This window comes from Chrysemys picta, chromosome 2 (genome assembly GCF_011386835.1).
Source record: "Chrysemys picta bellii isolate R12L10 chromosome 2, ASM1138683v2, whole genome shotgun sequence".
NCBI lineage: Eukaryota > Metazoa > Chordata > Testudines > Emydidae > Chrysemys > Chrysemys picta.
The window spans coordinates 1,982,915-2,005,115 of record NC_088792.1 but is presented as its reverse complement, the minus strand read 5'-3'; the positions used below and the strand labels follow the sequence as shown (position 1 = coordinate 2,005,115).

General features: G+C 67.0%; 1 protein-coding gene across 1 annotated transcript in view; it reads left to right on the top strand.

Moving 5' to 3' along the window:
- The window catches only part of LOC101930988 (SCO-spondin), a 121,619-nt gene extending 103,378 nt beyond the window's left edge, over positions 1–18,241 (top strand). Inside the window, 16 exon segments of the mRNA XM_065582380.1 lie at positions 43–324; positions 2,108–2,269; positions 3,190–3,306; positions 4,659–4,797; positions 5,556–5,758; positions 6,839–7,009; positions 7,593–7,720; positions 8,614–8,765; positions 11,109–11,155; positions 11,580–11,744; positions 12,064–12,272; positions 12,688–12,783; positions 13,402–13,462; positions 15,412–15,542; positions 16,632–16,782; positions 17,914–18,241. Coding sequence (XP_065438452.1) covers positions 43–324; positions 2,108–2,269; positions 3,190–3,306; positions 4,659–4,797; positions 5,556–5,758; positions 6,839–7,009; positions 7,593–7,720; positions 8,614–8,765; positions 11,109–11,155; positions 11,580–11,744; positions 12,064–12,272; positions 12,688–12,783; positions 13,402–13,462; positions 15,412–15,542; positions 16,632–16,782; positions 17,914–17,936 — 2,237 coding nt within the window. The 3' untranslated portion in view covers positions 17,937–18,241.
- The last annotated feature ends 3,960 nt before the right edge of the window (positions 18,242–22,201 follow it).

Here is a 22,201-nt window from a genome sequence, read left to right as displayed (position 1 = left end):
AGTGGGGCTCACGGGCCCTGCCTGTGGCTTTCGCCCCGCCAGGCCTGCTGCCCCTGAGCGAGTGGTCGGCCTGGACGCCCTGCACCTCCTGCCTGCCCCTCTCGGCTCTCAGCCCCGGCACCCTCTCCGTGCTCCTGGCGCAGCACGGCGGCTGGCAGGACAGTGGGCACCCGCAGCCGGACGTCGCCCCCCTGGCCTCAGTGCAGCATCGCTACCGGGTGTGCCTGGACCCCCAGACGGGCCTGCCCTGGGCCGGCGAGGCTGCGCTGTGCTCCGCCGAGCTGCAGCAGGAGCGGCTCTGCCCCAACCCCCATCGCTGTGAAGGTAATTGGGGGCTGGGGGCTGCGGCCGGGGCACGGCTGGACGGGGTCACTGCTCGGACGGGAGACGCCCAGAGCAGCCCAGAGGGGGTGAGCCCCTCCGTCAGCACTGCCCCGGTGCCCCAGGGTGGCAGCAGGGGGCGCTCTCCCCTCGGCCAATGCTGGCCCCAGTGTCATATGGATGCCCTAGGGGGCGCTGGGCTGCAGGGAGCGGGGCGGGGCCGCGGCGGGGGGGCGCTGGGCTGTAGGGACGGGAGGGCTCAGGAGGGGGCGCTGGGTTGTAGGGACGGGGGGGCTCAGGAGGCAGTGCTGGGTTGTAGGGACGGGGGGCTCAGGAGGGGGCGCTGGGCTGCGGGAAGCAGGGGGGCTCAGGAGGGGGCGCTGGGCTGTAGGGATGGGGGGCTCAGGAGGGGGCGCTGGGCTGCGGGAAGCAGGGGGGTTCAGGAGGGGGTGCTGGGCTGTAGGGACGGGGGGGCTCAGGAGGGGGTGCTGGGCTGTAGGGACGGGGGGCTCAGGAGGGGGCGCTGGGCTGCAGGAAGCAGGGGGGTTCAGGAGGGGGCGCTGGGCTGTGGGAAGCAGGGGGGCTGGGGCGGGGGGCGCTGGGCTGTCTCTGTCAGTGCAGGCCCCATGTGCCTGTCTCAGGGTGGGGGTGTTTAGCTGGGGCTCTGGGTTAACACCTTCTGGGGAGTCCTCCCCCTACCTGGCTCCCTAGATCCCCTGTGTGACGAACTGGGCCTGTTCTTACTGTGGTGTGTGAGTGCTGACAGGGGCGTGTGGCTAGGATAGTCTGCACTGGGGGATGGGAGACTGACCGAAGGCGAATACCTGAGCGTGTAACATGAGAACCCAGGAAGGGGTTGGAGGCCAGGTGACACCTTGGCCCGGGTGTTGCGGAGTGTGGGGGAGTCAGGGCCCTGCACCCCTCTTCCCGAGATTCACTGCGACTCTCAACCAGCCAGTAAAGCAGAAGGTTTATTTAAGGACAGGAACACCGTCTCAAGCAGAGCGTGTAGGTACGACCAGACCCCCTCAATTAGGTCCCTCTGGGAGGTTCAGGGAGCTTAGACCCCAGCTTGGGGTTCCCTGCGTTGCACCACCCAGCCCAAACCGAAACTAAACTCCCAGCCCCTCCCGCTGCTCCTCTCCTTTGTTCAGTCTCCCGGGCAGAAGGTGTTAATTCTCCCCACCCCCGTTCCTGGCTCAGGTTACAGCTCAGGTAGCTTCCTTCAAGGGAAGTCCCACATCCCCACTGCAACCCCCCCTGCAACATTCCCAGGTCAAATCTGCCCTGCTCCCTGCTCCGTCACACCGGGAAACTGAACAAAGGCTGTGGGAGGGGTCGCTGAAGGCAGAGTGCTGGAAGCGGGCTGGAGAGATGGCTGGGAGGCAGAGATGGCTCTGACCTCCCAGGGGGGCTGGGGTGCCCGGGGACCCCAAGATAGACCTAACTGAGGGGGTCCCTGTTGTCTGTGCCTGCAAGACCTGTCCTGGACTGTATTCCTGTCATCCAAATAAACCTTCTGCTTTACTGGCTGGCTGAGAGTCATGGTGAATCGCAGGAAGCCGGGGGTGCAGGGCCCTGAGTCCCCCAATACTCCGTGACACCCTGCCCCAGCAGTGGCTGCATTTCAGTGGTGGGTGGATGCCCCCAGGGCAGCCTGGGGCCCGAGAGGTGGAGGCTGGCATCCCTGCTGCCCCACAGGCAGGGTGGGGGGCCAGGGAGGGCCGTGGGAGGGGAGGGGTGTTGGGTGCCCAGCGTTGCAGCTCTGTCTCTGTCTCTGTCTCAGATCTCTGCCTGTGGAGCGAGTGGAGCCCCTGGGGCCCGTGCCGGGAGCCCTGCAGCGGTGGCTTCCGGCTGCGCCGGCGCCACGTCCAGCACCCGGCCGAGGGCAGGTGGTGCTGGGGAGCCCGGGTCCAGTCGGAGAGCTGCAACACGGCCGCCTGCCCAGGTAACCCGGCACGGGGCCCTGCCGCCCACCCGTCCCCGGCGCAGGGCCCTGCCGCCCACCCGTCCCCGGCGCGGGGCCCTGCCGCCCACCCGTCCCCGGCGCGGGGCCCTGCCGCCCACCCGTCCCCGGCGCGGGGCCCTGCCGCCCACCCGTCCCCGGCGCAGGGCCCTGCCGCCCACCTGTCCCCGGCGCGGGGCCCTGCCGCCCACCTGTCCCCGGCGTGGGGCCCTGCCGCCCACCTGTCCCCAGCGCGGGGCCCTGCTGCCCACCTGCAATTGGTGCCGGGCCCTGCTGCCCACCCGTGCCTGGCACAGGGCCTTGCCACCCATCCAAGCCCATCCCCGGCATGGGGCCCTGCCGCCCACCCACAATCGGTGCTGGGCCCTGCTGCCCACCCGTCCCCGGCACAGGGCCCTGCCGCCCACCCGCAATCGGTGCCGGGCCCTGCTGCCCACCAGCCCCGGCACAGGGCCCTGCTGCCCACCAATGCCCACTGTAGGGCCCGGCCGCCCACCCGTCCCCAGCAAAGGGCCCTGCTGCCCACCTGCGCCCGGCACAGGGCCTTGCCACCCACCCAAGCCTGTCCCTGGCACAGGCCCTGCCATGTGTCGCAAGGGTTCCCAGCCCTCGTCCACAGTCGCCCCATGGCAGGCAGGGCCCTTGGACTGGGCAGTCGGGAGCTGGGGGGATGATGGAGGGGGGGATGGGAGCCCCCCACTCGAGTGCTACGCCCCATCTAGCTTCCTGCTGCCCCAGGGGCCCAGCCGCATCCTGGGGGAGGGGGAACCTGCCCGCCGGGCGTCTGACGGAGTCTGACTCTGCCCCTCCCGGCCTTGCCCCCGTCACCTGCGGGGGGCGCTGAGTGGGGCTGGCTCCAGGGCAGGCGTGGGGGCTCCCTGACTCCCCGTCTGTGCCCCCAGGGGAGGAGTGTGAGGATCGGGGCAAGGAGCACGCCCCGGCCTGCGCCAACCGCTGCCCCCGCACCTGCGCCGACCTGTGGGAGCACGTGGAGTGTCTGCAGGGGGAGTGCAAGCCAGGTACCCCCCCCTCGCCCCCGGCTGTACCCCCCCCACGGTGCTCATCCAGCCCCCTTGGCCCCCTGCCCCACATCCACCCAGTCCCACGGCGCTCATCCAGCCCCGTGTCCTCCTGCCGCACAGCGCTCACCCAGCCCCTCATCCCCCACATCCACCCAGCCCCACAGCGCTCACCCAGCCCCTCATCCCCCACATCCACCCAGCCCCATGGTGCTCACCCAGCCCTGTCCCCCCATCCACCCAGCCCCACAGCGCTCACCCAGCCCCGTGTCCTCCTGCCCCACAGCGCTCACCCAGCCCCTCATCCCCCACATCCACCCAGCCCCATGGTGTTCATCCAGTCCCCCGTCCTGCTCCACATCCGCCCAGCCCCACAGTGCTCACCCAGCCCCTCATCCCCCACATCCACCCAGCCCCATGGTGCTCACCCAGCCCTCTTATTCCCCACCATCCACTCAGCCCCACGGCGCTCACCCAGCCCCCTTGTCCCCCATCAGCCACCCAGCCCCATGGCGCTCACCCAGCCCCCTTGTCCCCCACCAGCCACCCAGCCCCATGGTGCTCATCCAGTCCCCCGTCCTGCTCCACATCCGCCCAGCCCCACAGTGCTCACCCAGCCCTGTCTCCTCATCCGCCAGCCCCACGGCGCTCACCCAGCCTCCTTGCCCCCTACCCCACATCCACCCAGCCCCATGGTGCTCATCCAGTCCCCCGTCCTGCTCCACATCCGCCCCACAGTGCTCACCCAGCCCTGTCTCCTCATCCACCCAGCCTCACGGCGCTCACCCAGCCCCCTTGCCCCCTACCCCACATCCGCCCAGCCCCACAGTGCTCACCCAGCCCTGTCTCCTCATCCACCCAGCCTCACGGCACTCACCCAGCCCCCTTGTCCCCCACCATCCGCCCAGCCCCATGGCACTCACCCAGCCCCCTCGTCCTCCTGCCCCACATTACCCAGCCCCACGACGCCCACCCAGCCCTGTCCCCCCATCCACCCAGCCCCATAGCACTCACCCAGTCCCCTCGTCCTCCTGCCCCACATTACCCAGCCCCACGACGCCCACCCAGCCCTGTCCCCGCCATCCACACAGCCCCACGGAACTCACACAGCCCCACGGCACTCACACAGCCCCCTCATCCCCCTCAGCCCATCCATACCCAACCCCATGGCACTTGCTCAGCTCCCCTCCCATCCGTACCCAGCCCCACGGCCCCCACTCAAACCCCCCAGCCCATCCTGCCATCCCACTGAACTCCACCTCCTGTTCAGCCCCCACCTCTCCCCTCCCCCACTCTCAGTCCCAAACTCGGGGTGCCTGGTCCCAACCCCTCACCTCCCGCTCCTCCGCCAGGCTGCCGGTGCCCCGAGGGGCAGCTGCTGCAGGACGGCGTGTGCGTGCCAGTGCTGGCCTGCCGCTGCGGGCTGCCCACAGCCAACGGCACGCGGGAGCTCTGGCCGGGGCAGGCGGCCGAGCTGGACTGTCACAACTGGTAAGGAGCGTGCGGGAGGGGGGAGGGTAAGCGCTGAGTGCGGCCGAACGGGGGCCCCGGATCCTTCCCCCCGAGCTCCAGAGGGGCTGGCCGGCGCCTCGCTCTGGGAGGGGACCCTGGCCGGGGGAACGGGGAACGTGGCCCAAAGGGAGCCGCGCAGTCCCGGAGCTCAGTGTGTGCGTCTCCTGGAGACACCAGCAAGGGAAGTCTAATCCCAGCCCACGGCAAAGGGGTGTCCAGAGCCAGGCTGGGCCCGGCGACTCGGGGGTGTCGATGCGGGAAGTGCGGTGCTAGGGCCTGAGGACCCACTGTCATGCGGGCAGTGCCCGTTACGTGGGAGCAGAGCGGCACAGTGCAGGCTTTGTGGGGGGCCCTCGCGCTGGCAGGGGGTTACCCGTGGAGTTCCTCGGGCAGTGCCCGTAGTCGATGGGGTTGGCAGTGACCGTGGCACCCAGTGGGAGTGGGCTGCGGGCACGGGAGGGCGCAGAGCTGGGAGCGGTGGCGCTGCAGAGGATGTTCCAGTCCAGGAAGCCCGAGGGCCGGCGCGTAGGAGCAATGCGAGGAATGTCTGCCCCGAGCTGGGGGCCTGGCAGCCGGCAGTGCCAGGGGAGAGCTGGGCGGGTGCCTGTCGCCAGCGGGGTGCGGGCTGTGTGCTGCCGGGCACTTGCTGAGGGGCTGAGCCCGGCCATTGGCCAGGGGCAGATTGTGGTTGTGGGTGCGTGTCTGTGACCCCCGCCGAGCCGTGTCTCTGCCTGCAGCACGTGCGAGAACGGCACCTTCACCTGCCCCGATCCGGAGTGCCCCTCCTACGGGCCCTGGTCCGAGTGGAGCCCCTGCTCGGTCACCTGCGGGGGAGGCAGCACGCTCCGGCACCGCACCTGCCAGGAGAGCCCCGCCGGGGCCCCGTGCACCGCCGACGCCATGGAGGAGATCTCAGAGTGCAACCTGCAGCCCTGCCCGGGTGAGTGTCGGCCCCACGGCCCTGCCCCGGTGAGTGCCAGCCCCACGGCCCTGCCCGGGCAGGTGCCAGTCCCACAGCCCTACCCCTGTGAGTGCCAGCCCCACGGAGCCAGCCCCACGGCCCTGCCCGGGTGAGTGCCGGCCCCACGGAGCCAGCCCCACGGCCCTGCCCGGGCGAGTGCCAGCCCCATGGAGCCAGCCCCACGGCCCTGCCCGGGCAGGTGCCAGTCCCACAGCCCTGCCCCTGTGAGTGCCAGCCCCACGGAGCCAGTCCCACAGCCCTGCCCGGGTGAGTGCCAGCCCCATGGAGCCAGCCCCACGGCCCTGCCCCGGTGAGTGCCCGGGCAGGTGCCAGTCCCACAGCCCTGCCCCTGTGAGTGCCAGCCCCACGGAGCCAGCCCCACGGCCCTGCCCGGGTGAGTGCCGACCCCACGGAGCCAGCCCCACAGCCCTGCCTGGGTGAGTGCCAGCCCCACGGAGCCAGTCCCACAGCCCTGCCCCGGTGAGTGCCAGCCCCATGGAGCCAGTCCCACAGCCCTGCCCGGGTGAGTGCCAGCCCTACGGCCCTGCCCCAGTGAGTGCCAGCCCATGGAGCTAGCCCCACGGCCCTGCGCCAGTGAGTGCCAGCCCCACTGCCCTGCCCCAGTGAGTGCCAGCCCCGCAGAGCCAGCCCCACGGCCCTGCCCGGGCGAGTGCCAGCCCCACGGCCCTGCCCCACAGCCCTGCCCCTGTGAGTGCCAGCCCCACGGAGCCACCCCATGGCCCTGCCCCGGTGAGTGCCAGTCCCATAGCCCTGCCCAGGAGGGTGCCAGTCCCACGGCCCTGCCTAGGTGAGTGCCAGCCCCACGGAGCCAGCCCCACGGCCCTGCCCGGGTGGGTGCTGGCCCCACAGCCTTGCCTGGGAGGGTGCCGGCCCCATGGCCATCTGGGGCCCTTCAGCAGCTGCTGCCCTTGTTGCCTGTTGTATCCCCAAGGAGTGAGCACCTCCCCGGTGCCCCGGGATCCCCCCCACAACCTGCACCCCCCGGTCGCTGCCTTCCCTGAGCCCTGCCCCCCGCCTGACCCTTCCCTGCCCTTGCAGCCGGCTGCCAGCTGAGCCCCTGGTCGGCGTGGAGCCCCTGCAGCGCCAGCTGTGGGGGGGGCGTGTCGGAGAGGAGCCGGAGCCTGCTGTCCCCAGGGGAGGGCCGGGGGGAGCACTGCCCTGCCCCCCTGCTGCTGCACCGCGCCTGCCACACCCATAACTGCACGCCAGGTAGGGCCTAGGTGGGGGACCGGGGGAGAGAGCGGCGCCCCCTAGAGCCTGCAGCCGGCGCCCAGCATGTCACATAGACCCCCCAGCGGGACCTGAGGGAGAGTCCCTGTCAGCATACGGTGCGGCGCGTTTGGGAGTGGGGAGACCCCATCCACACGTGGACCGGCGCGTCTGGGGCAGGGGAGATCCCGTCCGTACGTGGGCGCGTTGCATCTGAGAGAGGGGAGATCCCGTCCGTACGTGGGCACGTCACGTCTGGGGCAGGGGAGACCCCATCCGCATGTGGGCACGGTGCATCTGGGGCAGGGGAGATCCTGTCCGCACGTGGGCCGGCACGTCTGGGGCAGGGGAGATCCCGTCCGTACGTGGGCACAGCGCGTCTGGGGCAGCGGAGACCCCGTCCGTATGGGGGCACGGCATGCCTGGCAGAGGGGAACCCCCATCTGGCGCGTCTGGGGCAGGGGAGACTCTCGGGCTGTGGACGCCCCTGCCCGTGGTCTATGGGTCCCCCTCAGGCAGTGTATTGCAGGCTGGGGGGCTCGTGGCTCCCCAGTGTGACCTGCCCCTCCTCTGCTCCGTGCAGAGTGCCCGGGCCCCCAGGTGTACAGCGATTGTGCCAACGCCTGTCCCCGCACCTGCTTCGACCTGCGCCCCGGGACCGAGTGCCTGCGGGAGGAGTGCCAGCCTGGCTGCGCCTGCCCTCCCGGCCAGGTGGGTCTCTGCCCCCAATGTCACCCCCCTCGGCAGGACACTGATTCCTGGGTCTGAGACGCCAGCCCTGCCTACCCCGCGGGGCCCCGGGCTGGGCTCTGGCCTCCCCGGGCCCCCTGCCACGGACACCCCCTGCCTGGCACTGAGCCGGGGGAGGGGAGCCGCCTCCCTGCCCCTCCCCCCGGGCTCATCCCTACCCCAGCAGCCCGGAGGGCAGAGGGTCTCCTACCACTGGCGCACGGGGGGCCCTGTGACAGCGCTTGCGCCCACGGCCCCAGCCCCCCAGCTGCGGGGCCTGGACAGAGTCTGCTGGGGATGGACAAGGGCTGGCTCCCTGGGACCCTGGGTTCCTCCTTCCCAGGCTGTGGGGCAGGGTCCCTAGCCTGGTCTCTGGGAGAGCAGAGGGTTCCCCGGCCTGGTCTTTGGAGGGTGGGGGCAGGGGCATCCCAGCCTGGTCTCGGCAGGGACAGGGGGTTCCCCAGCCTGGGTCTCTGGTGGGTGGGGACAGGGGATTCCCAAGCCTGGATCTTGGGGGGGGGTCAGGGGTTCCCCAGCTTGGTCTCTGCTGGGTGGGGACAGGGGATTCCCAGGCCCAGTCTCGGGGAGGGGCAGGGGGTTCCCAGGCCCGGTCTCTGGTGGGACAGGGAGTTCCCCAGCCTGGGTCTCTGCAGGGACAGGGGGTTCCCTGGCCTAGTCTTGGGGGGGACAGGGGGTTCCCCAGACTGGGTCTCTGCAGGGACAGGGGGTTCCCCGGCCTAGTCTTGGGGGGGAACAGGGGGTTCCCCGGCCTGGTCTCTGGGGGGACAGGGGGTTCCCCAGTCTGGGTCTCTGGGGGGACAGGGGGTTCCCCAGCCCGGTTTCTGGGGCAAGTGGCAGCTGCTGTGTGGCTGCAGGTGCTGCAGGACGGGGCGTGCGCGCCCCCGGAGGAATGCCGCTGTTCGCTGGTCCCTGCGCCTGCCGTGCCATGGGCCTCCAACCTGTCGCAGGAGGAGCGGGCGAGAGAGTACCCAGCTGGCAGCACCATCCACCACCAGTGCAACAGCTGGTCAGTGCCAGGCCGGGGGTGGGGGGCTGGGAGAGCCCTGCGGCACTGCCTGGTGCAGCTGGGGGTCAGGCTGCCCCACATGCACAGTGCCGGGGGAGCACTGCCTCCTGTAGACAATGCCGGGGGGGTTGCAGCGAGGGTGGGGCTCTGCCCCACACAGACAGTGCTGGGCCTGGTCCCGAGTGACTCAGGGGAGGGGAGCAGCGTCTAGTGGGATAGAGCAGGGGGCTGGGAGCAGGACTCCTGGGTTCTCTCCCGGCTCTGGGAGGGGAGCAGCGTCTAGTGGGATAGAGCAGGGGGCTGGGAGCAGGACTCCTGGGTTCTATCCCAGCTCTGGGAAGGGAGCAGGGTCTAGTGGGATAGAGCAGGGGGGGGCTGGGAGCCAGGACTCCTGGTGTGACAATGCGGTTCTGGCGGAACCCAACTGTGAGCGCCAACTCAGGACAAATTGCTCAAATAGGGCAGTTACAGCCCAAGGCTGGGGTTTTTCCACCTCTAAGGCAAACCAAACCAGCCAGACTAGGAGGACTTCGGTCTCACCCCCTGGCTAACCGCAAGTCTCACCAGCAATCTCCTTAGAAACTCCAGTTACCCAGTATTACCACCAGTGCCACTCGTTATGGGGACAAATGGTTATGAAAACCAATACCCCAGTAAAAGAAAAAGGTTCTCCTGATCCCAAAGGACCAAGCCCCAGACCCAGGTCAATATACAACTCTGATCTTACCCACAAATCAAGCTGTTGCCAATCCTTTAGAATCTAAAATCGAAAGGTTTATTCATAAAAGGAAAAAGATAGAGATGAGAGTTAGAATTGGTTAAATGGAATCAATTACATACAGTAATGGCAAAGTTCTTGGTTCAGGCTTGCAGCAGCGATGGAATAAACTGCAGGTTCAAATCAAGTCTCTGGAACATCCCCAGCTGGGATGGGTCCTCAGTCCTTTGTTCAGAGCTTCAGCTTGTAGCAAAGTCCCTCCAGAGGTAAGAAGCAGGATTGAAGACAAGATGGAGATGAGGCATCAGCCTTATATAGTCTTTTCCAGGTGTAAGATCACCTCTTTGTTCTTACTGCGGAAAATTACAGCAAAATGGAGTCTGGAGTCACATGGGCCAGTCCCTGCATACTTTTCTGAGTCACAAGGCATATTTGCGTTCTCTCAATGGGTCCATTGTATAGCTGATGGTCCTTAATGGGCCATCAAGCAGGCTAGGCAGAGCTAATCTCAGCTTGTCTGGGATGTCACCCAGAGGCATAGCATAAGTTTGCCATACAGACAGTATAGAGCCAATATTCATAACTTCAACTACAAAACTGATACACACATCTAGACAGCATAATCATAACCAGTAAAACCTTGTCTTAGACACCTCATTTGACCCCCTTTATACAAGATTTGGGTGCCACTACAGGACCTTGGTTGCAACAATGATCTATATGGTCCCAGTTTATGTCAATAACGTCACACCTGGGTTCTCTCCCAGCTCTGGGAGGGGAGCAAGGTCTAGTGGGATAGAGCGGGGGGGGCTGGGAGCCAGGACTCCTGGGTTCTCTCCCGGCTCTGGGAGGGGAGCAGCGTCTAGTGGGATAGAGCAGGGGGGGCTGGGAGCCAGGACTCCTGGGTTCTATCCCGGCTCTGGGAGGGAAGCAGCATCTAGTGGGATAGAGCAGGGGGCTGGGAGCCAGGACTCCTGGGTTCTATCCCGGCTCTGGGAGGGGAGCAGCGTCTAGTGGGATAGAGCAGGGGGCTGGGAGCCAGGACTCCTGGGTTCTATCCCGGCTCTGAGAGGGGAGCAGCGTCTAGTGGGATAGAGCAGGGGGGGCTGGGAGCCAGGACTCCTGGGTTCGCTCCCGGCTCTGGGAGGGAAGCAGCATCTAGTGGGATAGAGCAGGGGGCTGGGAGCCAGGACTCCTGGGTTCTCTCCCAGCTCTGGGAGGGGAGCAGCGTCTAGTGGGATAGAGCACGGGGGGCTGGGAGCCAGGACTCCTGGGTTCTATCCCAGCTCTGGGAGGGAAGCAGCATCTAGTGGGATAGAGCAGGGGGCTGGGAGCCAGGACTCCTGGGTTCTATCCCGGCTCTGGGAGGGGAGCAGCGTCTAGTGGGATAGAGCAGGCGGGGCTGGGAGCCAGGACTCCTGGGTTCCATCCCTGGCTCTGCCACTGACCTGCTGGGTGGGGGCTGTCAGGCCCCTTCCTCTCCATGCCTCAGCTTCCTCCCCAGCTGTGTGGGGGGATGACGGCTGGGGCTGAGCTGGGGGTGCAGGGCTTGGTGCCTGGGATGGGCACGTCTGGCGCGGCAGCCAGGAGCCAGCTCCCGTCTCAGGCCCTCGCTCTGTTTGCAGTGTCTGTCGCAGAGGCACCTTCAGCTGCTCCCAGCAGGACTGCAACGGTAAGAGACCCCCGGCCGGGCCCCACCCACCCCACTCCCGGCCTGCAGGCATCCCACTGCCCCCTGGCGGCGAGGTGGCCCAGCTGAGCCTGGCAGGGGGTGGTCACTGGGAGGCAGCGCTGGCAGTGCAAGGAGCTTGCTCCGGGGGGCAGGTGCTGTGGGGCGGAAGGTCTCTGCTCCTGCAGCACCCATGGAGCCCACGCGGTGAGGACCGGGGGTGGCAGCCCAGCTCCTCCGAGCATGGGGAAAGTGGCAACAGACAAGCACCCACATCTCAGCCTCCAAATGCCCTGGGGTTGGTGCTGACCCCCCCACAGAATGTCGGGGCTCAGCTCTGACCCCCCCATGGGCTCAGTACTGAACCCCTCCCCCCCCACTGTCGTGGGTTCGGCCCTGACTCCCCCTACCCCCATTCTCCCCACAGTGGACTGCCTCTGGTCCGCGTGGTCAGCCTGGTCCGCGTGCTCAGTGACGTGTGGGCCGGGCGTGCGGATCTCCCAGCGGCACCAGCTGCAGCAGCGCCTGTACGCCGGGGCCGAGTGCCTGGGCCCCCCGACGCGCCGGACGCCCTGCTCCCTGCCCGACTGCGGTGAGCCCCGCGGTGTGGGGGTGGGTGGCTGGTTGAGCAGGGTCCCCGTGTGCTGCTGGGCATTATGCTATGGGGGGTGCAGGGGAGCCGCCCTCCTGGGCCCCCCAGTGGCTGCAGCAAGGCTGTGCCCACTGGCTGCTCACCGGGGCTTCCCCCCTCGCTAGCGTCAGGGTGGCAGGGACGGGGGTGGCGAGGCCCATGGCTCTGCCCTTGTGCAGCAGGCAGGGAAGGGGGCATGCCCGGCGAGGGGGGCCCATCGCTCTGCTCCGGGGAGGGTGGGTTTGGGGGCCTTTAGCCTGACATGTCTCTGCTGCTGCAGCCTGCCCCACAGGGGAGCGTTGGCGCGGCCCCGGCCCCACGGCGCCCTGCGAGCGAACCTGCCAGCAGATCTACGAGGAGCCCCGGCCCGACTGCAGCGTGGGGGCCGCGCCAGGCTGCGTGTGCGAGGCCGGGCGGTACCGGAACAGCAGTGGGCACTGTGTCACCGCCGCCCACTGCGAGTGTGAGCACGGGGGCCAGCTGCGCCCGGTGAGTGTGCAGGGGCTGCGGCTCCAGCCCCAGTCCATGGCACGGGACGGACCAGGGAGACCTGCCGTGCGGCCAGGCCCAGGGATGCTGAGCTGCGGGTGCCCTGCACTGCCTGGTCCTGCCCTGTCCTGCCGGAGACGCTGCTGTGGGAACGGCCTCGGGGCTCCTGCACGTAGAGCTCGGGGCAGCAGCCTCCCCTGGGCAGCGCACCCAGCTCTGTGCAACGGATCCCGGGGTCTGCCCCATGGGGTCCCGCTGGGGCGGGGCCGCCAGAGCCCGGGGTCTGCCCCACGGGGTCCCGCTGGGTTGGGGGAGCCGGAGCCCCATGGCAGCCCCACTGAGTCAGCGCAGCCAGAGCCCGGGGTCCGTCCCGCACGGCCCTGCTGGCTCCAACGTTTCTTCTCTCTCCCTGCAGCCCGGAGCTGAGTGGCAGGAGGCCTGTGAGAGCTGCCGCTGCCTGAACGGGAGGGCCGCGTGCACGGCTGGCTGCCCCCCTCTCTTCTGCCTCGAGGTACGGCCCAGCCTGACTCGGTTCGGCCGGGCCCAGCTCAGCTCAGCTCCGCTCGGCTCGGCCTGGCCCGGCTCCGCTCGGCTCGGCTCGGCTCGGCCCGGCCCGTCGTTCCTGCTGCTGCTGCGGAGCCACCTAGGGCTGGCCGCACGTCTGCTCCCGTCCCCCAGGCAGAGCCGCGATGCCCCTGGGCGCCCACGGGCACCTGCCCACCCACAGCCTCGCGCTCCCCCTCCCAACCAGACCAGCCTGTGCACCCCCTGCCTGGGACTGGGCACAGGGACAAGCCCTGGTCCTCCTCCCCCGGCCTCTCCCAGCAGCCCCTGGGGCCCAGCAGAAGGAGCTGGCGGGGGGCTCAGAGGACCCAGCGCTGGGAGATCCCTCCCAAGCCGGACTCAGCTCAGTGAAGAGCGACTCTGAGCCCAGGCCGGATGGCCCCGGGCCGGGTCCTACCCTGGGGACGCTGCAGGCCGGCCCAGGGACACAGCCGGAGCCACCCCCGGCCGTGGAGACTGGTGACAAGCTGTCGGCCGGGCCCTGGCCTGGCCGTGGGGTGAGCTGTCCTGCGCCAGCGAGCACCAGGCCTGCCCTGCCTGTCACTCACACTCGCTCTCTCCCCAGGGGGAAGTGAAGGTGCAGGAGCCCGGCAGCTGCTGCCCCGTGTGCCGGAGAGAATCATTCGGTACGGAGTCACCCATGGCTGGGAGCCGCCGGGGCCCTCTTCGCACTGGGAGTATCTGGGGTGGCCCTAGGGGCGCTGTGTGCAGGGGCTGTCACGGAGTCCCCGGGCGATGCTCTGGAACTGCTCCCCACAAAGCCAGTCAGGACTCTGGGGAGTCTCCTCTCCCTCGGAGCAGAGTGTCCTCAGGGCAAGAAGCTCACACGGCTTCACCTCCTGGGTCTCTCCTTGGAGCATTCAGCATATGCCCCTCCGTGCGCTTCCCACAGCGAGTCCGCCCAGGCGGGGTCCTGGGGAAGCCAGAGGGTCCCGCACCCCCCACTTCGCAGTCAGACGTGACTCTCAGCCAGCCAGTAAAACAGGTTTATTAGATGACAGGAACACGGTCTAACACAGAGCTTGTAGGTCCAGCAAACGGGACCCCTCGGCCGGGTCCATTCTGGGGGGCAGTGAGCCAGACACCCACGTCTGCCCTCACTCCCCGTCCCCAGCCAGCTCCAAACTGAAACCCCCTCCAGCCCCTCCTTTCTGGCCTTTGTCTCTTTCCCGGGCCAGGAGGTCACCTGACCTCTTTGTTCACCTTTAGCTATCCCCTGGCAGGGGGGAAGGTCCCCGGCCATTTGTTGCCAGGATACAGAGTGTCGGCCATTTATGCACACTGGAGACTTAAGAACTGCATAGGGGAAACTGAGGCACCCACACAGTATTCAGAGGAACCATTAAGAACAGTCCCACTTTGTCACAGGGGGGCTCTCCCCTCGGTCGATGCTGACCCCTGCCTGGCCCTGGGGCGCTGTGTCCGGGGGGGCACTAGGGGGGCGCTCTCCCCTCGGTCGGTGCTGACCCCGGTGCCCCTGCCTGGCCCTAGGGGCGCTGTGTGCAGGGGGGCACTAGGGGGCGCTCTCCCCTCGGTCAGTGCTGACCCCGGTGCCCTGCCTGGCCCTAGGGGCACTGTGTGCAGAGGGGGCACTAGGGGGCGCTCTCCCCTCGGTCGGTGCTGACCCCGGTGCCCTGCCTGGCCCTAGGGGCGCTGTGTGCAGGGGGGCACTAGGGGCGCTCTCCCCTCGGTCGGTGCTGACCCTGGTGCTCCTGCCTGGCCCTAGGGGCGCTGTGTGCAGGGGGGCACTAGGGGGCGCTCTCCCCTCGGTCGGTGCTGACCCCGGTGCCCCTGCCTGGCCCTAGGGGCGCTGTGTCCAGGGGGGGCACTAGGGGGCGCTCTCCCCTCGGTCGGTGCTGACCCCGGTGCCCCTGCCTGGCCCTAGGGGCGCTGTGTGCAGGGGGGCACTAGGGGGCGCTCTCCCCTCGGTCGGTGCTGACCCCGGTGCCCCTGCCTGGCCCTAGGGGCGCTGTGTGCAGGGGGGCACTAGGGGCGCTCTCCCCTCGGTCGGTGCTGACCCCGTGCCCCTGCCTGGCCCTAGGGGCGCTGTGTGCAGGGGGGCACTAGGGGGCGCTCTCCCCTCGGTCGGTGCTGACCCCGGTGCTCCTGCCTGGCCCTAGGGGCGCTGTGTGCAGGGGGGCACTAGGGGGCGCTCTCCCCTCGGTCGGTGCTGACCCCGGTGCCCCTGCCTGGCCCTAGGGGCGCTGTGTGCAGGGGGGCACTAGGGGCGCTCTCCCCTCGGTCGGTGCTGACCCCGGTGCCCCTGCCTGGCCCTAGGGGCGCTGTGTTGCTGGAGGTGCCGTTTTTCAGGGGAGGCATCACACTGTAGCCCTGACGTTCACCCTGATTCTTCAGGCCCACAGGTGCCGTCCCGTTAGCCCTGGCATCCTGGCCCAGTCGGCCCCCACGTCCCCTCAGGACTGTGCTGGGGCTACTGCCCTGAGCTGGTTGTTGCGCTGGGCTGTTAGCCAGCTGCCGGGGGCCACCCCAGAGGAGGCTGCATGCTGGTGCTGGGAGGGATCCTTTGGCGTGGGAGGGCTCGGGGGCTGGTGTGACTCCGCTCGCTCCTTTGCAGAGGAGCCGTTGTCCGCATGCCAACGCTACACCGAGGTGCGGAACATCACCAAGGGGCGCTGCGCCCTGCACGGCGTGGAGGTCAGCTACTGCAGCGGGCGCTGCGCCTCCCGCACCAACGTCATCTCCGAGGTGAGTGAGAGCTGGCGCCCGGCCAGCGACGGGCACGAGGGGCCCAGGCCAGGATTGTGGGAGCCGTGCTGCCCGTGGGCCGAGCACATCGCCAGCGGCCCGGGCCCAGCCGAGTTGGGCCCGCCACCCGGCATGCCGCGGGTTCCTGACTCTAGAGACCCGCACAGGGCTGTGATCTGGCCTCGCCGCAGCCTTTCTCCCACGCAGAGCGATGGAGGGGGGCTGGGAGCTCCTTTCAGACGGAGCCGTGACGCTGCCACCGGCCTCTGATTCCCTTTGCCCCAAGCCCTGTGCACCGGCACCTCTGTCCATTACGAAAAGGGATCGGAAACGGGGATCGGCCAAGACGGGGCAGCCCCAACGGCCCTTTTCAACACCGAAAATGGCAGATCGTCTTCTGCTGACCCCGCGGCCGGGTGCATTAGGAGAAATGCGTGATACAAATGAGGTCTAGCCACTGGTGCAGCCGGTTTATTTACAGCGAATGTACAAAGGCCTTTTTCCTTGAGCACAGTAGGAATAAGCAACAGGCAGGTTCCTGGCTGCGAAATCCCCAAACCTGCCCCCTAGCGAGCTCTGTGCCCAAAGAGCTCTGTCTCTGCTCCCTCTGCGGGCCGCGTGCACCACTGTTCCTCCTGCTGTTTGCTGGCTTCCCCTCTCCCTCACACCCACAGCTCTTCAGACCTTCCCCTGCCCTTCTGTTTGCAGGCAGGGAACTCTTCAGCCCATATGGTTTAACTTCTCACCAGGCTTTGCCATAAGGTCTGTTGCCCTGCATGGTGGCTTCTGGTGTTTCCACCTATCACACATAAAAGGGGTTTAATTGCTCCTTCCATTAAGCCAGGAAGAAGTGGGCTTAGCCCACCCATTGGCTTTAACCAGGTAGATCAAAGACCTGCATGGTGGTAGCCAGCATAACAGGATCTAACACGCAGCTGGGTCTCCGTGACCGGGCTCTCCTCGCCCGCCAGCAGTTCATGTCCCACAGCCCCCCATTAGCCCGGTCCGGGACCCTTTCCCTGTCTGTCCCCCGCTGGCCGCAGAACTCCCCTTGAGCCCACGCCGCCCAGCTGCGCCCTTCTCCCGCAGGAGCCGTACCTGCAGACGCTGTGCGAGTGCTGCAGCTACCACCTGGACCCCGTGAGCCCCGTGCGCATCCTGAGCCTGCCGTGCGAGGACGGGGAGGTGGAGCCGGTGGTGCTGCCCGTCATCCACAGCTGCGAATGCAGTCCCTGCCAGAGTGAGTGGAGCGAGCGCACGTGCTGCTCTGGGGGCCCCGCGCCTGGCCCGGCCGGGCACAGGGCACTCGCTCTGCACTCTCCGCTGAACTGGGCAGCGGGTGTGCAGCTGACCTGGCCCTGGGACGTGGGCTGGAGCAGGCGCCAGGGGCCGGGCCTTGGAGCACATGGGGCGGGGCGGGGGGAGACTCCGAGAGCACAAATGGAGGTGTCAGCACAGCCTGGGACTGGGCTCAGGGCCCAGCTGGGCATGGGGCAGGGACTGGGCTAGCGGCAGAGCTGGTCTGGTAGCACTGGGGCAGCAGAGCTCCTGTTCCTAGGTCTCCCGCTGCCTCCTGCGCCAGGGGTCCCAGAACCCACTGCCAGGGGGTGACCCTGTGTGTCCCTGCATCACCCCACTGCACGGCACGGCCCTGGCTATCAGCATCACCTCACTGCACGGCACAGCCCTGGGTATCAGCACACACAGCCCATCCCAGCGGTGCCCCAGGGTCCCAGCATCACCCCACCGTACGGCACGGCCCTGGATATCAGCATCACCCCACTGCACAGCACGGCCCTGGCTATCAGCACACACAGCCACATCCCAGCGGTGCCCCAGGGTCCCAGCATCACCCCACCGCACGGCACTGCCCTGGATATCAGCACACACAGCCACATCCCAGTGGTGCCCCGGGTTCCCAGCATCACCCCACCGCATGGCACGGCCCTGGGATCACACGCCCTGGGGTCCCAGCATCACCGCACGGCACGGCCCTGGGATCACACGCACTGTACCCCAGCGGTGCCCCGGGGTCCCTGCATCACCCCGCCGCACGGCACGGCCCTGGGATCACACGCACTGCACCCCAGCGGTGCCCCGGGGTCCCTGCATCACCCCACCGCACCGCACGGCCCTGGGATCACACGCACTGTACCCCAGCGGTGCCCTGGGGTCCCAGCATCACCCCACCGCACCTCACGGCCCTGGGATCACACGCACAGCCACACCCTCTCTGCCTCTCCGTGCCTGGCGCAGGAGCAAATGAGTATGCCACGTGCGGGGCATTACCAGCCTTCGCCCTGTCCTGGGCAGGGACTCGCCTTCTCTGAACAGCCCCTTCCCTAACTGGGTTTTCTCTCCTCTTCGCCAGGTGGGGACTTTTCCGAGCGCTGATGGCCCGTGGCCCGGGCGGGACGGTGTCTGCACTGGGGCCCCCGCGCTGTGCCGGCGGCCAAGGCGTGGCAAGGACAGCGAGATGGCAGCGTGCGTCCCTGCTGCAGGCTCCCCAGTCCCCCCCACGCTGCCCGCCGGGCTTGTCCCACTGTAGCTCAGTAATAAAGTGAACAGAGCTGGGTCCCAAGGCGACGCCTCCAGCTGTTGCAGTGTGTGTGTGGGGGTGTTTCTGCTCCCCCCGCCTAAAGGGGGCTGTTGGGCGTGGTCCGGAGCTCTGAGTCGCACCCGTAGCATGGCCCCCGACACGGCCCCACACTCGTCTGGGGCCCGCCACAGCCCACAATCCTCGGCAGGCGCTGGGCGTGGTCCGGAGCTCTGAGTCTCACCCATAGCACGGCCCCCGACACGGCCCCACGCTCGTCTGGGGCCCGCCACAGCCCACAATCCTCGGCAGGCGCTGGGCATGGTCCGGAGCTCTGAGTCTCACCCGTAGCACGGCCCACGACACGGCCCCACGCTCGTCTGGGCTGAGCTCGGCCTGGGTTCATTCTCATTTCGCCAGCGGTGGGGCTGATGCGCCCCCAGCTCTGTGGGGCGGCTAATGGGGTTAGAGGAACTTTCCTCCCTGGCGCTGCAGCCTGCTGCCGGGGCTGGCTCGGCCCGTGGGGAGAACCGGGCCCCTGCTGGGGAGATGCGCACAAGAACGGGGCCATAACCCCAGGCCACAGGGCTGGCCACGATGCGCTGCCAGAGCCAGTATTACCGATGTGCCCACAGGACAGACCCGGCCAGGCTGATTTCCCTGTCACGGACTCACAGCAGCTTGTCTGGGCCCAGCCTGTAACCAGTCCCTTGGGAGTGGGCTGGGCCCCGGGACCTCAGCACCACAGGGGCAGGGCTGTGGCCTCCATGTCGCCAAGACTGGGCCTTAGCAATCCCCGTTTCTCTCTCTCTCTGTGGCTCCAGTGATTCCTGTCTCTCTCTCTCCGTGGCCCCCCGTGATCCCCAATCCCCGTCTCCCTCCACGGCCCCCCACGATCCCCGTCTCTCTCTCCGCGACCCCCCGCGATCCCCGTCTCCCTCCGCAGCCCCCCACGATCCCTGTCTCTCTCTCTGTGACTCCGGTGATCCTCGTCTCTCCATGACGCCCTGCAGCGAGTCCAGCCCAGCCCGTGGCCTGCGGGAGGCCATGTTGGGCCCTGCTGGGCACAGCGCTCCCGTCAGTCAGTATCTGCACTGACCCCAGCAGCCTTTGCAAATCCGTGCTGGGTTTGTTAGGCGCCTGGCCCTGGCCTCAGGACGTCGTTACTGCTGCACTGGGATGGGAGGGCTCAGACCTGGGCCGTCCTGGCCCAGCCCCGCTGGTCTGGAACGTCGGCTCTGGCTCCGTCAGGTCCAGGAGAGAGCGACCGAGTCTCCAAACGCCGCCACTCCTGCCATGCCAGGCTGGGCTGCATGTGTCACCTGCTGCAGCAGCCTGTGGTGCCGGGGCAATGGGCCAGCCGTGGGGGCCCCATTATTTTTTTCTGGCTCCTCCATTGCTATGGGTTGGTTCAGCCCCCCCTTGAACGCCCCATCCATGCCACTGCTGCTAGGTACCACGCACAGCTCATGTCTCCCGCTCTGCCCAAGAGCAGCATGGCACCGGCTGCACCCACTGGGCAGCAGTGTGAAGCACAGAGGTAAACTGAGGCACGCATCAGCATCATGAAGCTATTGCAGAAAATTCCCCCTTCGCCACAGCCCCTCCCCCTGGCAGCGACTGGGGCGGCTGGGTATTGCCACTGCACGGGGGTTCCTGGCCAGTGGGGCTGGGGCAGTTTGCAGCCTCCCTGTCACGGAGTGTGGGGGGGACACAAGGCCCTGCACCCCCGGCTTCCTGCGATTCACCATGACTCTCAGCCAGCCAGTAAAGCAGAAGGTTTATTTAGACGACAGGAACACAGTCCAAGACAGGTCTTGCAGGCACAGACAACAGGATGCCCTCAGTTAGGTCCGTCTGGGGGGAGGGGCAGGGAGGCCAGAGCCCCTTCTGGGCTCCCCTCCATTTTCCCCGCCAGCTCCAAACTGAAACCTCTCCAGCCCCCTCCTCTCACCTTTGTCTCTTTCCTAGGCCAGGAGGTCACCTGATCTCTTTGTTCTCCAACACCTTCAGTTGGCACCTTGCAGAGGAGAGGCCCAGGCCATCAGTTGCCAGGAGACAGAATGCCGGCCCATTCTCTGTGCAGACACCATCGCACTGGCCTCCTAGGGCTCTGCAACAATCACACCCCTAGACACTGGAGAAATGCAGAGGGGAAACTGAGGCACCCACACAGCACTCAGAGAAAACATTATGAACATTCTCACTTCGTCACACTCCCATGCCACTAACCCAGCTTGACCAGTCCACGCGCTGCAGCGCCCGCCTCCAAACAGCACCTGCTGGCCCCCCCGCCCCACTCTTCCCCACACGGGTCCCTTACAATGGAAAGGGGTAAAGAGCAGGCTTCCAAAGTATGACACCAGCCCTAAGGAGGGATACGATACAGCACCGGTTCTCCACTGGGCGTCTGCCAAAAGAACCCTGGGCTTGACCCACCTCCGCTCACCTCAGCAGGCCACCAAGCCTGCCTGCCTGGTTTGCGGGGGGAGAGGGGCACAACAAAAAATGGCAGTATCATTGCAGAAGAGAGATCTGCCCCTGCCATCACAGCCCCTGACTCCACGAGCAGGCAGCAGCTAGCCAAAGAGACACGCCTCTGCTCTGCCCTGCTACATTAGCGGGGTGGGGGGGAGCAGGTGAGCCAGTGTGCCCCCCCTTCACCTCTGGTTGGGGATCTGCAGGGCTGTGTATTTAATTTTAGGGGCCCCTGGTAAAAAAAAGGTTGAGAAGCATGATGAGAGAGGTCCATAAACCCATGAATGATGTGGCTAAAGTGAAGAGCGAAGTGTTAGTTACCTTTTCCCACCATACAGGTAAAGGGGTGTGTGTGGGGGGGGCCACCTGACGAAATGACCGTGCAGAACTCCCTGCCATGGTATGTTGTGAGGGCGAAACGTATAACTGGCTTCCACAGAGAATGAGATGAGTTAATAGAGACTAGGTCCATCAAGAGGTATTAGTGAAGTGGGTCCGTGATGCAAGCCCTAAAGCTCTGACTACACAGAGACCAGGCGTGGAAGACGAGGATGGATCACTCCAGATTGTCCTGTTCTGTGCACTCCACTGGGCTAGGTCTGACCCACTCTGGCCTCTTACAGGAAATCATGGGGGTGAAAGAATCAATTGTTAATGAGCCCTGCTGCCTAAGGTCATCTAGAATAACCGGCTAGGCCAGCAGGAATATGCCCTTTTTGTGCCATTCAGTATTAACACAGGAAACATGGGGATTAGTTATTCTGACGCCTTCCTTTGGACTGAACTCAGGCATGAAAAAAGTGAAACATGGAAATCTGAACTGTATTTTCTAGGTTATGCAAGCCTGGCCTTGGCTAGCAAATCACGAATACCAAACGCACGGGAAACCCGACAGCGAGGGGAAGACAACCTAGCCCCTTGCTGGCAAACCGCGGCACTGCCACCTCGAGCGCTAAGCGTGGGAACAGGGAGCTTCGAAGCGCCGCTTTTGCTTTTCTTTGCCCAGCAGAAGCGTTGGCTCTCGGGAGCCGTTCGAGTAGCAAAGTGCAACCAGGAGTCGGCCTTTTTCACACCAGGGCACCCGGCACCGCCTGGCGCAGTGACGCCTCGGAAACCGGGTACAAACTAACAGACCAACACAGCTCCCGCTCCAGAAACTGCAGCGACACTCAGTGACGGCTTTGCCCACCCGCCCGCCGGCGGGCACCGGGCGGCACTTCGGCCAGGGCACCGGGGGCTGGAGCTGGCAGAGCTGGGGCTGGCCAGGCAGGGGGAGGGGCACGACCGAAAGGGCGGAGCCGCGTGAGCACGTATGCAGATTTCTGTGCGAGCAGAGCATTATGGGAGGGGGAGCGGGCTGCTGAGCGGGGCCCGAATTTGGCCCCTGGGGGTCGGCGTGAAGAAGGATGGGGCCCCGGGGCCACGTCGGGGCAGCTCGCGGCATTGGGGGCCGGTGTGGGCTGGGCGCGGCGGGCCCCCCCGTGGGTTGAAAGTAAGGGGCGAGCGAGGGCGGACGGCGGCTGGCCCATTCATACTTACCTGCTGGGGAAGATACCATGATAGGGAGGGGAGGGGGTTTCCCAGGGTGAGGCTTATCCATTGGGTTGCGGGGGGCACTGACCCCGGTGGTTTTCCCAAATGCGGA